At 37.0% G+C, this 17,700-nt stretch overlaps 8 protein-coding genes across 8 annotated transcripts; 4 read left to right on the top strand and 4 right to left on the bottom strand.

The window, feature by feature from the left end:
• Window positions 1–452: 452 nt before the first annotated feature.
• Window positions 453–2,091, bottom strand: PHYBLDRAFT_160858 (hypothetical protein). Its single transcript, XM_018434274.1, has 3 exons — window positions 1,844–2,091; window positions 1,011–1,683; window positions 453–945 (listed from the first exon to the last, which is right to left on the bottom strand). The coding sequence occupies exon 2, from the start codon at window positions 1,596–1,598 to the stop codon at window positions 1,155–1,157; it is 444 nt and encodes a 147-aa protein (XP_018283289.1). The 5' UTR covers window positions 1,599–1,683; window positions 1,844–2,091; the 3' UTR covers window positions 453–945; window positions 1,011–1,154.
• Window positions 2,092–2,480: 389 nt separating this feature from the next.
• PHYBLDRAFT_160860 (hypothetical protein) lies at window positions 2,481–4,906 on the bottom strand. The gene is made up of 3 exons (XM_018434275.1): window positions 4,570–4,906; window positions 4,319–4,503; window positions 2,481–4,215 (listed from the first exon to the last, which is right to left on the bottom strand). Exons 1-3 carry the CDS (start codon window positions 4,655–4,657, stop codon window positions 3,163–3,165), a joined length of 1,326 nt encoding a protein of 441 aa, XP_018283290.1. The 5' UTR covers window positions 4,658–4,906; the 3' UTR covers window positions 2,481–3,162.
• A 2,302-nt stretch (window positions 4,907–7,208) lies between these two features.
• PHYBLDRAFT_72572 (hypothetical protein) lies at window positions 7,209–9,044 on the bottom strand (the record flags this gene model as incomplete). The annotated part of the gene is made up of 1 exon (XM_018442675.1): window positions 7,209–9,044. One exon carries the CDS (start codon window positions 9,042–9,044, stop codon window positions 7,209–7,211), a length of 1,836 nt encoding a protein of 611 aa, XP_018283291.1.
• A 1,273-nt stretch (window positions 9,045–10,317) lies between these two features.
• PHYBLDRAFT_102385 (hypothetical protein) lies at window positions 10,318–10,554 on the top strand (the record flags this gene model as incomplete). The annotated part of the gene is made up of 1 exon (XM_018427717.1): window positions 10,318–10,554. A coding segment is annotated over one exon (237 nt), but the record flags the coding sequence as incomplete, so codon positions are not given.
• A 1,080-nt stretch (window positions 10,555–11,634) lies between these two features.
• On the top strand, window positions 11,635–13,297 carry PHYBLDRAFT_176300 (hypothetical protein; the record flags this gene model as incomplete). Its single annotated transcript, XM_018437726.1, has 3 exons — window positions 11,635–11,971; window positions 12,074–12,212; window positions 12,901–13,297. The coding sequence occupies 3 exons, from the start codon at window positions 11,635–11,637 to the stop codon at window positions 13,295–13,297; spliced, it is 873 nt and encodes a 290-aa protein (XP_018283293.1).
• Window positions 13,298–13,882: 585 nt separating this feature from the next.
• PHYBLDRAFT_176301 (hypothetical protein) lies at window positions 13,883–15,372 on the top strand (the record flags this gene model as incomplete). Its single annotated transcript, XM_018437727.1, has 2 exons — window positions 13,883–14,090; window positions 15,128–15,372. 2 exons carry the CDS (start codon window positions 13,883–13,885, stop codon window positions 15,370–15,372), a joined length of 453 nt encoding a protein of 150 aa, XP_018283294.1.
• A 533-nt stretch (window positions 15,373–15,905) lies between these two features.
• PHYBLDRAFT_153642 (hypothetical protein) lies at window positions 15,906–16,239 on the bottom strand (the record flags this gene model as incomplete). The annotated part of the gene is made up of 2 exons (XM_018433211.1): window positions 15,906–16,035; window positions 16,094–16,239. 2 exons carry the CDS (start codon window positions 16,237–16,239, stop codon window positions 15,906–15,908), a joined length of 276 nt encoding a protein of 91 aa, XP_018283295.1.
• Window positions 16,240–17,440: 1,201 nt separating this feature from the next.
• On the top strand, window positions 17,441–17,644 carry PHYBLDRAFT_3542 (hypothetical protein; the record flags this gene model as incomplete). The annotated part of the gene is made up of 1 exon (XM_018440054.1): window positions 17,441–17,644. A coding segment is annotated over one exon (204 nt), but the record flags the coding sequence as incomplete, so codon positions are not given.
• Between the last annotated feature and the right edge of the window lie 56 nt (window positions 17,645–17,700).

A 17,700-nucleotide genomic window follows, 5' to 3' on the forward strand; every position in this document is an offset into this window, starting at 1 on the left:
AAGAAAAATGAAAGAAATGAAAGAACGAAAAGAAGTAAAAAAAAAAAAAAGAAAAAGAAAGAAAAAATCAGACATACAGAACATACTTCATACATAACATATATAACATCTATACACACGGTCCAAGCAAAAAAAAAAAAGAAAAAAAAAAAAGGCATTGACTACCCCCAAATCTCACAACTGTGTATATTTTTTATTTCTATTTTTTTATTATTATTTTTTTATATATATTTATTGCTTTGATTCCCGCGTATTTTTTTTTTATTTTATTTTTTTATTGTTATATTTATTTTATTATTTCTTTACTTTGTTACCCTATATTTTTTCTGTTATTTTCTGTTATTTGATAGACAATTTTTTTTTTATATTATTTATATTATTATTATTTTCTCAAGCTCTTTCTCTCTCTTTCTCTCCCTTATCTCTTTCTCTTTTTATTTTATTTTATTTTTATATTCATTATATATATATATATTAATATTAATATTAATAAAAATTGATATATGAAGTCCAACAAGTAGATAAATTATTAATGCAATATTGATTTTTTTGTTTGTACGAATTTCTTATACAGTAAAGGCGAATGAAAAGTGGTTTATTAGAATTAGAATAATTGGCTCGAACTTGTCTGGTGTGGTTAGTGGCACAAAGAGACAGTCGCCCGTTTCTGTTGTACGCGTTGGCTACGTTTTGTGGGTGGTCAATTGTACCAAACCAATGTAATGTTGTTGTGGGAGGCGCGAGCGTTTGTCCTGTAGACTGCGGATAAGCCGGTTTGTGGATGCAGGCATATTTTCCATCGCTACTGCTCTATACCCACAATTGCCGTCTGCTTCTGAAGAAAAAAATATCTCGGATATTTGACTTGGTGCGATTGCCAAAGTGAGGGAAATTACTTGTAAACAAGTGTTTACCCAAGTATTCTTTGCCATCCATTTCTTTTTTCTGATAGTATATATTATTTATAGTTAACAAACTGTTTCTAGCAAATATAACAGCACTTTGTATACCTTTCAAGAAAAGTTCCAGCTTCTTTTTTGCAAGGCCGAGGCACACCTTAATCTCCTTATTTTCTTCTTCAGAATTGTATGCTTCAAAGCAATTTGTTCGAGATGACCGGTCAACTCATCCAGAAGCCTCTTTTGTCGCCAGTCTCATCTTCCTTCATTGGTGATTGCATTCCTCAATGCTTTCTTATTGTCGGTGGTAAACACACTTGGGAGAACAGTTGTTGTTGTAGTCCTTTTGGCCGTTACTGCTGCTATCACCCACATCTGGACAAACGGAATCGCGCAGACACCAAAGTTTACCAAGAGATAGTTGGCTGTTGTTTTGTGTTCCACCCAAGCTCTAGCAATCGGAAACGTCATCAAAGTCGTACGAGAATTTCCTCTGACGTTGCTGGTACCAACAATGTTGACAAAAGTCATTCGATGGCTATTCGTCTTATATTGTTCGGACTTTCCAAACTGCTGCTTGATATTGGTGAATCCATTTTTCTTCAAAATCGTTGACGATTGTGGAAACATTATCATTGTCCTCCAGGTGCTTTGTGACAAGAATCTTGGCTTCAGGGGAGAGTTTTCGATGCATGGCATATTCTCTACCGTCTTCCACAATTGGATGATTATGTTTTGCCTTGTGGGAGTGTGACTACAGTCTTTCTTTTCTTCTTTTTTTTTTCTTTCGAGGCATACACAAAACATAAATGACCACTCTTCTGGGTTTCCTTTTATGCGTTGTCTCTCCCACCCAGGAAGAGGGGTTTTCTTGGTTGACAAAGGCTTTTGGATCAACTTTCTCGGTATTTCTAGTGTCTCTCTATATTCACCATAGTACTTACAGATCATTCTTATACGGGTGCTTGAAGAAGAATAAGCGATGAATCCAATATTATGCTTAGCCCCATATGCCTTGGCAGGATTCACGAACAACTAGAGTTGAAGAGAATTCTCTTCCGGCAAGAAGTATCGGATTAAACTTGGTCAAGACAGCAACGTACTTCTTTGAAGAAGTCTCACGGGCAATGACAAGGTCATTGGTGTTGTTGATGTTAAATGTAAAAAAAAAGGGGTGGGGCAGTGATTTTTATTGGTAAACTGATGAACTGTTTATCTAGCCCCCCCTCAAAAAATTAAGCATTTGGCTAAACACGTGAAGTAAATGTGGTAAGATATATTCCGGCTGTCCCGCCAAAATGGTATTTGCATAAACACGTGACTGGACGACGTAACATAATTTCAAGCTGTCCGTAAGGCTTACCATTTTAATTGGACGTGACATTATTTGTTGGAAGCACTGTATATATGTATATATACATATATATCTACATACATAAATACATATAAAAATGACATCATAAAAGAACAGTCTAGTCAATTATATATTATACATATAAGCATGAACATGCATATTATCTTGTGCGTGTGTATTATGTGAATTAAGTAAGTGTGTGACTATATTGGTATTGGTAAGCGTCTGTAGATGTAATAAAACTATATACATGTTGTCTATATAGTTTATTGTATTTAAAGCCTTTACCCATGATGGGTGTAATTCAAATTTAACAGAAAAAATTTTTTTTAAAGAAATAAATAAATAATAAGTTGGCGCAATTATTTATATTTTGTATTATATAATTCCAAGAATATATGTTTATCAGAAACAACAAAAATTTGCTTATATTTGTACATTTTATATATAGTATACATTTTAGAAATAACCTTTTTTTTTTAAATAAAAATAAATGAGTAAGTAGGTGAGGGAGGGAGTTGTGAGATATATATATATATATATAAAGAGATATTTAGGTGGAAGTAAAAGATAGTTAGATAGTTAGATAAAGAGGGTGTGTGTATATGTTTGTATGTTTGTATGTGTATGCTTATGAGTATGCAATATGTATATATAAATATGTTTGTTAAAGGTGTAGTGTATGTGTATATTTGTGGGTGTATATATATATATATATCCTTGCAACAATTCAACAGCAAGAGTATACCTCTTTAGAATGTATACACCAATACACATACACCAACACAACACATACATACACAAGTATATATATATATATATATATATATATATATAACTTCTTCTTCTTTTGGTATTTTCTCTTTTCTTTTGTTCTGTCTCTATTATATATATATTATGGTGATTGTTCTAGTCGGATTTGAAATCTTCAATAAGAGCTTCAATTGACTCCTTGGTACCAAAAATAAGACCAACGATTCCCAGAATAACGACTAGTCCGCACCAAATGAGCTCATAGAAAGGCTTGTTTCGGAAACCGGTCAGACGCAGGTAGAACATGACCGGAAAGATGAAAATCAGAGTACAGTTGGCAAAGGCTCCCAACAAGGACATCAGATCGTCAAAGTGTGGGACCGAGACACCGATTACTCCAAGGATAACCAGGATCACGATTCGCAGGAATGCACGCACAAAGAATTCGCCCCATTTGCCCAGCCTGGCCACAGTGATATTGCACATCTCTTCGATGTCGAGTGAGAGCGAGGTGATCAGGATTGGCGCGGCTGTCAGGACGTGGATGGTCATCAAGACAATTGCGATCGTGCGTGGCACACCGGTCGGGATACTGTTGTAGATCGGACTCAGGACGGTTGTGCCGTAGATGTAGTAGCCCGGAACAGCTGTGACGATGTACATGATTGCGCAGGTCGAGAGGCCGGCAGCCAAGACCATAGGCCACTGCTTGGGCGACTTCATGGACGCCTCGACGTGGGGGTAGACGACATTGCCGCCAAACGAGAACGAGATGGTACTGAGGGCGATGGGGAACTGGTCCCAGATGACAGGGTTGTGCTGGATGTTGGTCTGGTTCTTTTGGTCGAGACAGGCCATCACAAGCACGATGACGACCACGATGAGGGTTGCTGCAGCTCCAAATGCACTCATGAATGCGACTTCCTTCATAGATTTGACGAGCACGAATGGAATGGCCACGATTGCGCAGGATATAATGATCCAAGGGGTGTTGCCCAGCTCGGCCACGGTTCCCTGACAGAGCTGGTTGAGATTACTGCCGGACAGGACCATGTAGAGAACCGGGGCGCCAAGAAGGAGAATGAAGTTGAAAAAAAAGGTGACCCATCCACCGACGAATCCGAATGCTGCTGTTGCAATGTCTTTGTAGGTATGTAGTCTGTGTTTTCCACAAGCATAAAGGCAACGGACCAAGATTATTCCAGTGTACTATAAGTAAGTAAGTAAGTAAGTTAAAGATGTTGATAAATATTAAACACTAAATACTAAATACTAAATTCGATTTGAATTTTTTTAAAAAAAAAATATTTACAATTGACATTGCCCAGGCTAGGAATATTACAAACACACCGATCCATCCACCCTGTTTCAAGGCATATGGCAGACCGAGTGTTCCAGTACCAGCAACCACACACACTACGTTAAAGTATGCAAGGAATGATGATCCTGCTCCTTCACGGTCAATGTCTTTGAAGGACTGATCTGCCGAATCAACAACTATAGAGCTCTATGAGTACTTGTTCAATTGATCCTACAAGCTTTACTATTATTATTTTTTCGTACCACTAAATGCTTCAAATGACACATGGTCTTGTATGTCGACCGACTGTTTCTTCTCTTCGTCAATCGCCTTTTGATTCTTTGAATTCATAAGGGAGTATGTTTTATAGAATTATTTTTTTTATGTGTATATATAAGATGCAATAAGTCAATAAGAAAGAAAAGAAAAGAAAATATTTAAAAAGAAGGATAAATTATTATATATATATATATATTTTGTATGTGTGTATAAAAATTGTATATAATTAATTTTTAATCAACTAACTATTTATGTATACTATGTATATATAGTGTATAAAATAGTTAATAAAAAATATATAAAAGAAAGAGAGAGAGAGAGAGAGAGGGTAAAGAAATAAGAAGAAGAAGAAGAAAATGAAAAGTAAAGAAGTCAAAATTGACTATTATTTATTTTTTTTTATATTTTTTTTATATAGATTTATATGTATCTATGTACTTTAATTTTAATTTATATATAAATAAATACTTCATTTTGTTGCCATGGTTTTATAGTTTGGCAAGTTTATTTTGTATGTGTGTATATATATATATACATATATATATCTGCGTATATCAAATGCATTATAATTGTGATACAGATATATATACATAAATATAAGCTCTAATAATTCAATGCGTCTGGTCTGATCTCTATATAAATCATCCTTGTGTATCTAAATCTTCCTTGTGTGTCTCATTCTCTCGCTCTTTTGAGCCTACCGATGTATGTGTGTATATATATATAAAAAGTAGATGTATTGTACTTGTGTTGTACTGGTTCACACTCAGATTCATGTCTTTTTTTTTCTTTTTTGTCTGGTTGGATGAGGACTACTTGAGTCATATGGCCCTTCATCCACATATATCTTTTGGATTTTATTAATCTGACATTTAATTTAATTTTTTTTTGCTAAAAAAAAAAGAACCAACAAGAGATGATTACCTTTATTCTCTCAGGCACACTTGCACTACAAGCACTACAAGCACTACATTGAACTGCATTGAATTGAATCGAATTGAATTGAATTGCATAAAAGATAATGAGTTATATATAATATGATATGGTTATTTGTCAATTAGAGTATAATATACCATTGTAAATAAAGACCATGTTCTCTTTTTATTATTATTAATCATCGGTTTAAAATGATGGATACTGGTCCTTAAGACCCTGCCTTGATTCAATTTCCCACGAAAAAAAACACATAAAATAAAAAGAAAGTAATAGTAATAGTAATAATAGTAATCTAAGTTGGTGCAACAAGATCAAAACCAAACTTAATCTCCATAGTAACCATATTTTTTTTCTTTCTTTCTTATATCTATTTCTTTTGTGATCGAAAGATACATTTATATAAATTTTATATGCATGTGGATTTGTGTATCACAACTTACCAATGATACACTCTTTATTTTACTTCTTTCTATTTTCTTAACAGCACAGATATATATATATAATCTATAGTCGTACAACTTTTTATTACTATCCTTTGTTCACAAATTGAATATCGTTCGAGAATTGGTCTGCAATAACTATATACTTTATTTTATTATTTATTATTATTATTATTATTATTATTATTTTGTCCCTGGGTACCAATATAGACAAGGGTCATGTTTTATTGATAAAAAAAAAGATCATAGATCATAGATGAAAGATGGAGGTTGAATATTACGATATTCTCTCTCTCTCTTTTTTTCCCTGTTTGACCTAAAGAGCCACATACTATCGAAACAATTCAATTCAATTCAACTCAATTCAAATCCTCACACTTTACTGTTAAATATATATATACATAGTATCGATATTCATATATCTCTTATAACCCGGAGAAAAAAAATGAATTTAAAAAATGTTGGTGGGAAGATACTCAAAGAAGTGTATAATATAGTAACACTTGAACCAATCTCTTGTTCTTCTTCTTCTTGTTCATTCGACTTTGACAAATATATTAACTATAAAACTAGAAAAGATATTTAAAACAAAAACATTGTTCCTATCACAAAATATCTAATATCCTTCATGACTAAATTCAAGTCTTAATATCTCAATCAAAGTCAAAATACAGTTCCAATTCTATAGAAACAAGATATATATATATATATGTGTGTGTGTATTGGCAAGTAAAGCAGACTTGGTCTTGATGTTTAATCCACTGAAATAACTACAATAAATGTTCTGTAGAAATGTCATTGGTATACTGATTTCTATTCAATACTCAAAAACCACCCAAAAATATTAAAAATCATTAAACATGTTTTTTTTTACATTTATCATCTTGATTTAACACAAAAATCGAAAATGACTATCGACATGATTAAAATTATTATATAGCAACAGATTACCAACAGGAAACTCAAGGTGTATACAGTAGCTATAATATATACAGAGTATTGATCTATTGATTGGGAAATATAACAAAATAAAGACGTTCAAGTACTATAGTAAAGGTGAATTCAAATATTGTGCCCTATTAATTAAATACTATCGAGGACACTTTAATCAGAGTGCATGTACTTTCACATATGACAATAAGTCAAAAGAGAGGCTGACTAGTATTTCAGGGATATATTGTTACCTTTATAAACTATATACTTTATTACAAGCATACTATTTATTGAATTATTGTACAAATCAATGATCATTCTGGTTCTGGTTCTGATTCTGGTTTTGAATAGAGGATAAGGTTATCAGCATTTTTTTCGTAAAGAAAATAGGTTTCAACAGATTTCAATCGAAATATCAAGACACCGTGTTGAAGATCTCTTTTCCAAAATCTTTTAAGTTTATAATTATAGCTAGATCTCTTCATGTCCTTTCGTTTCTTTTCCCTTCCTTTTCTTCGTTTAAAGTCTTTAAGGTATCGCTGGCAAAATTCAATGTCACGTCTTCCAAGTTCCCATGCCAACAATCTGCTCTTTCTGTTTGTTTTGTCGACGCACAGATGGTACCAGTTTGATCGAGGTGCTTGTACTTGATCAGTACCAACATTCCCAATTTGTTCAATGACAATATGTAGAAAAAAAGGAGAAATAATACCATAAATATCTTCAGGATCATCAATTTCGGATTCGCTTGTTTTTAACACTTTTAGTTGTGAAAAGGACATATCCACAAGTATTTGCCCCGTTTCATTCATGTCAGAAGGCTTATAGAAAATATTTTTTAATTTCATATATTTCAGCTGTCTACAACGGAAAGATATGTATTTAAAAACAGACACACTGGTTTGTGCCATTTCAATTTCCAGTCTTTGTAACGGGTGTGGTACGTGCATGGACAGCGGATATTCGGGAGAATGAATCATTGAATTAGTAATATATAATGATTGCAAGACTGGGCAATAATTCAAAATAATCTCCATGTCAACACGAGGACAAACTAATATCTTCAATACAGTTAAATTTTTGTAAAGTACAACTGGGTTTGTTTCTACAGGTATAGACTGGTTGCAACAGCTGGAATAGATGTTCAAGCTAATCACTGATTCAGAAAGATATTTGATCCACGAGTTTAAACCATTTTCCTTTGACATATTCTCATTAAACTTAATTGTAGCATGCTTGATCTTTACGTTACAGCGTTGAAGAGTGTCATAAAATAAATAAAATAACCAGTAATTGTTGTCGTGGACTATTATGTTTGCTGTTTGTAGACAAGGAAAGAATTGTTTGCTGGATAACAGTAATTGAGGTTGAATCTGATATTTCTTCTGGTCATAAGGTGGTAGATAGAATCTTGGTTTAAGCTCATGTGACCTTAAATTGCAAGTGACTAGATTGGGATACTTGTGTGCAAAGTAAAATATCCACGATGGATCAATATACGGAAAATATAAAACAATCTTGGTAACAGTGTGTGCTGGTTCGACGTTTCTTATCGTTTCGATCTCTTTTTCGGATATTGGTTTAAATAAAGTATTTATATTGATATATTGTAGGTGTGGAAAGTAGCTGTGAATTGATTCCATATCGGTAAGGGAAGTATCGGGTCTGTTTATATTATCATTATATTGGCAAATTGTGAGGTGAACAAGGCAAGTCAACGGTGACAATTGTTCGAGAAATTCATCTATAGTGAGCTCTACTTTCCGAAAATCTAGTTCCAGGTGTGATAATGTTTTCCAAAGACTCCAATCAGTTTTTACAGCGAATATGTCTTCGTCATATATTAAGTATATAAGATACTTTATTCTGGAATATGTTTGCTGCAATACTAGAATATATTTCAAGTCCTTTGTAAACAATCTGATATTCAAAGCCCACGTTCGATGTGCATTCCATTGATAGACTTCTTTAAGACCGAATTTGTCGAATAGTTTGTTTAACATATATCCGCCAAAGTAAACTTGAGCCCAATAAGCGTTTAAAAATGGCTCTGTCCACTGCTTGCAGACTAGGGCACAGTTACGCCAGTCGTATTTATAGACATGTGTTGCCAGATATGCAAGGATGTTTGGTGGTAGCATCGTTACCATTGTAGCATAGAAGAAATGAGTGAAAATAGAAGAGATAAAGAGAGATGGGGATACTTCATTCAATATTCATCAAGCAATCTATGCATTTATACTATATTGCTTCTTAACATAAAAAATGTTTTCATTTAGAGTTATATAAAAACCACGAGTATTGGCCACATAATGTTTTTTCTTATTAAAAAGTAATCCTTTTAACTATATAAAGAACGTAGCTTCTTTAAATTTGCTCAGCGTGGTCTTCATATGGCTGCCTTGAAATATGTAGCTCAGGACACATACAAGTTATATACACATAACACGTTGACATTTACAAACTATTGTTCCAAAGATCCACAATTAGTATTTCTTATTTTAACTATACAATCTGCCTATAGTTGCCCAATGTCTTCTCTACACAATTCATTGTAAAAATTGGAGCTCTTGTCCTCCCCGAAGTACTTAATAGGTAAGAATAGTCTTTTACTTTGTTAAAAAAAAAGGTAGGCTGGCATGCGAATTGTTTGAAAGCAGCCTTATTTACATTGTCCAATGATACAATCTCTGGAAACTTACTAAATATGTCTTTTGATAAGAATACTTTTCTCTTTGAATATGCGGAAACCAATTTTTCTGTCTTTATAAATATTAGATTAAGGAACTTGGATTCCTATTCTCCAACCATCCTGAAAGGGCCCTTACCCAAGATTTTTCTCCAAAAGCCATTCAAACCTTTATGCGATTTTCAATTGCAGCTATACCACTACCCTTTCCATAGGCAAATACTGGTCAGTGGAAACGTTTTTGAGATGCTGGCCTGCTAAATAAAACATATACACTATGGTGAATATTAATACATAACGGAATCCCTTGTCGCCAGCGGTTGTTTGCATTAAAAATTAAAGACGTCGATGATTCAAATTACCTTTTGTGTGGCTTTCCAGAAGATGAAAAGCATTTTTTATGGGCTTGGAATTCCAAGACCACTATTTGGCGACATACTTACAATAGGTTTCTTATAGACCCAACCAAGCTTCAATATTAACACCTGCTTAATCCTGCTCCCCCTTCTTTAATAAGAACCCAAAACTCTGATATCAGCATGTTACAAATTATAGGTTGTATAATAAGAAAAATATGAGAAGCGCACTTTTGCCTGGTTTTTGACGAGGTACCTTTCATAACTAAACAAATAGCCACCATTATTACTCTCAATATCAGAACAATAGAAGCGGAAGAAGTACTTGCCTATCTCTAACGCACTATAAAATTTCTCGTCTTCCATTATCTAATAAGCAATATAATAAAAATTGCAGTTCAAGTTTATAACGATGCTATACGCGGTGTTTTCTTTCCCTCCTGGCTGAAAACCGCACTCGCTATCCTTCTCAAGGAAGGTGACATGATCTCCCTCCGCAACTGGCAGCCAATCTCTTTGATAAAATGTGACGCCAAGTTGTTTACCAAAATAATTACGTCCCGTTTACGCTATGTTATTGGCCAACTTATCGCACCTTTTCAAACTGGGTTTATGATGGAGCATTTTATCACAGACAATGGCTTGCTAACATGACTCGCTATGTAGCATACCCAACTAACCAAGGACTTTTTTGTTGACCTCGTTTTGGATCAGGAGAATACTTATGACCATGCTCAACCTGGATACCTTTGTCTGGTCATGGCCAGGACCGGATTTCCCACCATGCTCGTCGAATCTGTATGTGGTATTTTCTTCTCGACTCAAATTCATGTAAATATGAATGACCATATATACTCTTATTTTTTACAGAGTCAGGGACTACGTCAGGGTGATCCCCTTTCTCCATTACTTGTTAACTCGGCCTTCAAACCTTTGCTTAGATCCATTCTTGCTTCTCTATCAATCCGTAATTTCCAGTTTCTGATTCCGCCCTCTCTCTCATCGTCCTGTCCCGATCTCTCACTATCTCTACTCAGGTTTCTCGCCTATTCCGATGTACTTCTTGTCTTTCTCTCTTTGCCCGCCGATAATAATACTTTACTAAACCCTTTGCATACATTTGGCTTAGCATATAATACGAAAGTCAGTCTCCACAAGATGGTTACTGTTGCTATGTCTTGACAGTTCTATCCGGATTGGGGCACTGTACTAGATGTTGCTGATATCCACAGTCTCCATGACCGCCACTCCACCACTAAAATCAGTTACCTAGGCTTTTCATTGGGCTCATATATCTCCCAGATTGAAGCTTTCGGTGCTGCTTTACTGGTCCAGCTTGGTGACCGTTGCACGCTACTATCTCAAAGATGCTTGTCCGTACGTGGTAAAAGTATTGTGACGAACTCACTTTTTTTCAGCTCGGTATTTCGTGTACTATATGCGACTCCTGCCCTACTATCTTTCTTTGGTGCCATTCGCACCAATATTTGCTCGGTGCTGCGCCTGGTTTTTGGTAGCTCTGGTTGGCCGTTTCTATGTCTGCCACGCAAATATGGGGGTTTGGATCTGCTTGACTTCGATTATCAACAAAGAGCTCTTCAATTATGATGGATTCTTCCTATATTGCACTATCACTCTTTTTCGTCTCCCTCATTTCTGTTACATTTCCTTAAATTTCTCATTTCATTACACTTTATGGCTCCTATTGCTAGTATTGCACTTCTTTTCCTTTGTAGTTCTGCAACTTTCCCGACTTCACTTCTTCCACCGCATCGCGCTAATACCTCACTTCTTTCAGCCTTACTCCCATCCAACCTACGCCTGCAACCACCGGTAGTTCAACACTTTCCTCTGGCTTTTCTATGGATGTATTTACCACCTTTTGTTGAATATTATTTGAGCCTCAAAACACTCCTTGTGTCTGATGCATTTTCGATTAAAGAAGATAGCTGTTTCGCCCGCAAATCTCGGAGTACCTTCTCTTGGGCATGTAACTATATTGGCCAATTCTTTTGGCAGCTTGATTCTGGAAGTATGGTACACTGCCCTTGGTTTATTTCTTGCCTTCAACCCTGTGACTCCTTCGACCCCACCCCTCCCGATGTTTCCTTTCTTCTGTCCTTGGTGTAACCAGACAATGCTAGGTTTGGTGAAGCCTGCACTGGGTCTCTAAGTCGTCATATTCGCTCAACATCAAAACCACCGCCCAGTTTATCCATCCAATGGCACAAATTTTGGTCCGTCCTTATTCCTCACCACTGTCTAACTGTCTGGTAAACATTGTTCTGGGATCGAACCGCAGCAAAACAGCGTTTGCAACGTTTAATGCCCCTTCGCTTCCCTAGCTCTTCCTGCATTTTGTGCAATGCCGCCACCGAAGATCAGTATTACTTCTTCTTTTGATATTCTGTAAAGCTTCAATTGTGGAATGTTTTCCTTTCTCGCTTTTGTCAATTTTGGAACCTTGATGATGTCCACCCTCTCCTGACCCGTGGCACTTTCCCCCCACGTTCCTCTGATCAAAACTTCAAATAATCGTTTCTGTTACCACTGTCAAGACCATATCGAGTGCGCACAGGAAGTTTATCTTTGATGAGCAACCTTTTCTTGCTGGCGTATTTGCACAGAAGACATCCATTGTAATCGAGAAACACAGATCAGCACTAGTTTAACACTTTTGTCTCCTCCCTATTCACCAAATGCTCATGTTTTATACTTTCAGCCTTTATCTTTTCTTTCAGATCCTTATTTTCTCTCAAATCCACCAAGTTCACTTTGATGGCATTTTAAAATATGCACCCAGAGCATGCCAAAAGGTCAATAAAATACTAAAAGAAAAAAAAATCGTGGAAAGATTCAGTCTCGTTTGTCCTCACACAACTTATACCTAGCCCGTTCCTCTAGAATTATGTTGTCCTGGATAATGCCCATGTTCTTAAAGTAGCCTTCTGAGTTGTCAAGGTATGTGTCGGCCACGGGAGGTTTGATGACCGATTCCCTGATGATGGAGACGCTGAAGATGGTACCTTCAAACTCGCAGGTATTTTCAATAGAAACGTTTTTAATGGAGGCTTTGCTTGTGGGAAAGTTGTTGATGGACGCATTGCCAATGGAGGTATTAGAGATGAGTGGCTTCGTAATGTTTGCTTTGACGTTTCAATCCTTGCTGTTGGAAGTAGCTGGGATAATGGTTTTCATCTGGGGAGTATTAATGATGGAAGCTTTTGAGCTGGAGCCATTTGCAATAGGTGTGATGTTCAATCTACTGGTCATCTTCTTAAAGAAGATACAGTTCACAGTGAAAAACGAGGTATTCGAGATTGTTTATGAGTTAGTATCTCAATACTGGGAAAGATAGATACTTTGAAAGTGTTATTTATTAAAGAGAATCAAAACAGTATTGTTTATATCTATTACTATTCGAATCGCTTGTAATTGAAATCCTTGTCGTGTAATTTTTGGTTTGTTTACACTGTATAAGTGTGTAGTGTACGTATGCTTGGTATGTAATAGTTCTGGAGATTGTTAGCTTGTCCAGTTTATTAGCAAGAAGGAACCAGTGTTTGGTTGCAGAGTCTGTTATTCACTCAATTGTGATGTTTATACCACAAGTCCGACGGATCGCTAAGAAACATTCTTGTGGTTCCACAGCTTGGCGGACTCAACAAGAGAAGTCCCTTCAAAGCAAACGTAACCATCTAATGCGTAAATTTACGATAGAAAATATCCACAACACCTAGCTTTCAATTGTGTAGCGCCAATTGTCCATTATTCAACAAGAAACTGTTGAAATACTGGCTACGAGGCCCAATAACACTGGAGAGAAAAGGGTGAATGGTCATCTGGGTATTTGAAAAGAGTTGTTTCGGCAAAGGCTATTAAAAAAGATATACATTCTTTGTGTCACCCCGTCTCAGAAGCCTTGTGCACTATATTTGATACCATGACAGATGCGGCCACGCACTTTTATGAAAAGCAGTACAGTGTCGATCCAATTAATGATTCACCCGTTGAAGATCTACTTAGCCACGTCCCTTCTAACCAATTCTTTAGTGAAGCCACTCGATCCTCCATGACATTTTCACTAGCATTCGACGGTATATGTGCAGCAGTCGGCCGCTCCCCCCACTATAGCAGCCCTGGCCCGGACAGTATGCCCTACGAGATTATTTCTCTCTTATTTCGAGAAGGTGCATATGCCCAACTTTTTAATGAGCATTTACAACGACGATCTCAACAAAGCAGTCTTCCACCTTCTTGTAGCTCTACTTGCTTGTCACTTCTTTCAAATAAAATAGATCTTTTCTGTCTTAAAAACTGGCGGTCCATTACACTGATCAACGCTGATGCAAAAGTGTTTACTCGTATACTGAATGCCTAAATTATCTATGCTTCAAATTTCCTTATCAATCACTACAAAACTGGTTTTGTGAAAGGTCAGTTCATAGTTGACAGTGAGATCATAACTCGCATGGTTATACAATACACCCAAAAAACCTTTGATATCCCAATTGGTCTGATGTTTGACCAAGAGAAAGCATGCAATCGTGTACACCCCGAGTATTTAAGACTAGTTCTTCAAAAATTCCGGTTCCCAGACACGATAATGCACTGTGTCTCACTATCGTTTTTCTCCACTAGTATGTCAATCAATGTCAGCAGTTTTTTGTCAGCGTCAATTGTACAAAATTGAGGTCTCCGAAAAGGCGATCTTCTGTCCCCTGTTCTGTTCAACCTTGCTTTCAAACTTTAGCTTCGGCGATTAGCTGTCTAAAACTCTCTTCCAGGGTTTGTTCTATCCATCAACGACCACACTGACCAGCCCCCACCACCACCCGTCAAACACTTAGCTTACGCGGATGTCGTTTCGTATTTCTTGAGTCATAATCTGACCTTGATACTCTACACAGGCATTTGGGCACTTACTCAAGAATTTCAAATGCACGGATTAACATACACAAGACACAATCCTTTTCTTTATCCGGCGACTAACTACTGGAGTGGCGCACACAGCTATGGCGAAAGCTTATTACCTCATGGCACGATCGTACTTATCCAGCTTCTCTCACATATTTAGGGCTTCCATTGATATAATCTCTCACACAAATAGATCAATTCAGTACATCACTCCTGAATACTATCAAATCGTCTTGTAGCATGAATATTTGGTGATTACGTTCGGTTCTAGGTCGAGCTACTGTCTTGAACACGTTGATTCTCTCCCGTATTTGGCATGCTCTTCGAATAAAAACTGTCCTCAAAAGGTTCTTCGACGAACTCTGTTCCATCTTAGGCCGTTTCCTCCGGCGGAATATGCTCTCTATGGCGATCCTGTCTTCTATGTTTTCAGAAACTGCAAAAAGGCTTAGGCGTGTTGGACTCGCAGATTCAACAGAAAGTACTGACTATGCAATAGCTACAACCGATTCTTGACAGCTAAACATCGGCATCCTTTGTCACCCCTTAAATAAAGCACTTTCTTGACCCGCACAAGTCCTTTGGGGACCCTCACCTTCATTTGTTGGTTGCAATACTGCGAATCATATCTTTAAGGACAAAGAATGGTGCACTTTCCACTCTCATGTGTGCTATGCACTCTATCACATGAAACTTTTCTCTTCTCACTTTGAGCTGCACCACTTGTCTTTCTCTGAAGCTGCTGGATGGCGTAACCTACACAGCTTCTTCTGCACCTAACACCTCTGGTTGGAAGCGCCTTAATGCTTCTGGAGCATTTATGTTTGATTAGAGCCTCTAAGCTATCCCCTCCCAAACGCAAGTTCAACGGTCTAAATCGTCATGTCTGATAGATAGGGTGTTTCAGGATATAGAAAATACAGCTACTGAGCTCACGCCTTTCCTTTGGCGCGCTACATTGCCTCCCAATGACCACCCTGAGTTGCAACTGCTAGCTAATCCTTTGATAATAAATCACAAGCTATTAGTTTTACTCCTCCCTTTGCAAGCTAAACAATGGCGTTCATTTTGGGGCTTTCCACTCCCATTACACCTCCCGCAACATATGCTATCGCTCTATACTCAACTCCTTGTCGTGTCAGTACACCATATACAACTGTGCTCCGACCATATTTGTCACTAAAAAGTGTCCCATTTGCTTGTCTGAGGTAGACTCTCTCTCTCTCGTGTCCTCTACCAGTGCCCACAGAAGTGGACAGTATGGGAAGCTACCCTGAAAATAATAATAATTTGGACTGTCCCCATTGACATTTGATATTCATCCCACAATCTTCTCTCTGGAAATCCTTGACCACCCACTACCTGTCTTCCATGTTCGGCCATGTCAAATTATTAGCAGCAGCATCTTGGCCCTGTGGTGCACTCACTGAAGCTTTTCTTCGACATCCGGTCTTTTCACATCTCCTCGATTAATTCTAAAATAGACACCATTGTTTCGCACATCTCCTCTGACTTGGATTTAACATACACTTTCCTTAGGCTTTTATTTCTAAATCTTAAAACCCCTCAGAAAACTCCAAAAACATTTGTATTTCTTTCTTAACACACAATAAATATCAGGACTAGTTCCTCAATACCAAAAAAAACCAAAGCAGCATGGAAAGGTACTCGACACTGTGAATAAGGTTCTAGATACGAGAAAAGACGGAAGCTCAGTCAGTAGCAACAGTACTAACACGATTCTTACTCTTCCCTGAAAACCAAGTGCATTGCAAAAAAAAATACCCTGAACTGTACAATGGTAGCCCAAAACAAACCATCACAAATGCACCAGTGCGCAGCTAGTATCTATCTGGTAGCAGTCTTCCTATTCATTCCTCAGACTACAGACAGTCAGCAGCGGAGAACTGAGCCCTGAGCCCTGAGCACATAAACGAAGATAACGTTGGTAAAAGGGGTTATTTGGCCAAGTAATAGTTCATGAAGCTCCCAGCTAATATTAGTACCAAATCCAGGTAATACTCTAAGATACTGCATCAATTATGAAACACTAAATGATGTGACCGGCAAAGACTAGTTCCCCTTACCACATATCGATGATCTATTAGACAGGGCGATTTATCCCAAATATTTCTTGACACTAGATCTCAAGTACGGCTATTGACAGATTCCCACGAGCCCAGGAGACATATGTAATACTACATTTTCCACGGAGAAGAGTCTTTTTGAATTCCTCGTAATGCCATTAGGCGTTACTAACTGCCCAGCCATTTCACAATGCCTCATACAGCAAATCTTTTATTAGCTGGATTTCACTACCATTTGCATTGACGATGAGTTGACTTATTACGCAACCGAAACAGAATATATGGTACACATCTCAAAGGTTCTAAATACACTAGTGAAATGAAACCTCAAGATCAGTATCAAGAAGTGCCATTTATTAGTCACAGAAGCCGAGTCTTTCGGGTATTAGGTGTCCGGCAATGGTATCGGACTAGATCCTTCCAAGACTTGCCCAAGCCTACTACGATTTAGGAACTACAGATGTTTTTAGACATTTGTAACTTCTATCATCGTTTTTTTTTCTGCAAATATTTCTGTGATAGCCATTCAAGAATACCAATTGTTAAAGAAAGAAGGTGTTTGGACGTGGGACGAGAATAACAATGCTTTCAAAATATCGAAAGAAAAACTAACAAAATTACCGCAACTCGAATATCCAGACTCCAATTTTTCATATGAACTACACACCGGCGCCAGCGACACCGGCACAGAAGCTGAATTGGTTCAAGAGACCCACCCAGTCGTATTCGCTAGCCGTTCTCTCTTACTCGCCGGAAG

The sequence above is a fragment of the Phycomyces blakesleeanus genome (genome assembly GCF_001638985.1).
Source record: "Phycomyces blakesleeanus NRRL 1555(-) unplaced genomic scaffold PHYBLscaffold_47, whole genome shotgun sequence".
Taxonomy (NCBI): Eukaryota; Fungi; Mucoromycota; class Mucoromycetes; order Mucorales; family Phycomycetaceae; genus Phycomyces; species Phycomyces blakesleeanus.

What these genes read in the sequence shown, in the direction of transcription:
- PHYBLDRAFT_160858 (XM_018434274.1), bottom strand. Translation starts at nt 1,598, where the DNA reads ATGCCATGCATCGAAAACTCTCCCCTGAAGCCAAGATTCTTGTCACAA.
- PHYBLDRAFT_160860 (XM_018434275.1), bottom strand. Translation starts at nt 4,657, where the DNA reads ATGAATTCAAAGAATCAAAAGGCGATTGACGAAGAGAAGAAACAGTCG. An exon ending in GTCATTTGAAGCATTTAGTG is followed by an intron (nt 4,504 to 4,569) that starts GTACGAAAAAAT and finishes AGAGCTCTATAG; the next exon opens with TTGTTGATTCGGCAGATCAG. An exon ending in TAGCCTGGGCAATGTCAATT is followed by an intron (nt 4,216 to 4,318) that starts GTAAATATTTTT and finishes ACTTACTTATAG; the next exon opens with TACACTGGAATAATCTTGGT.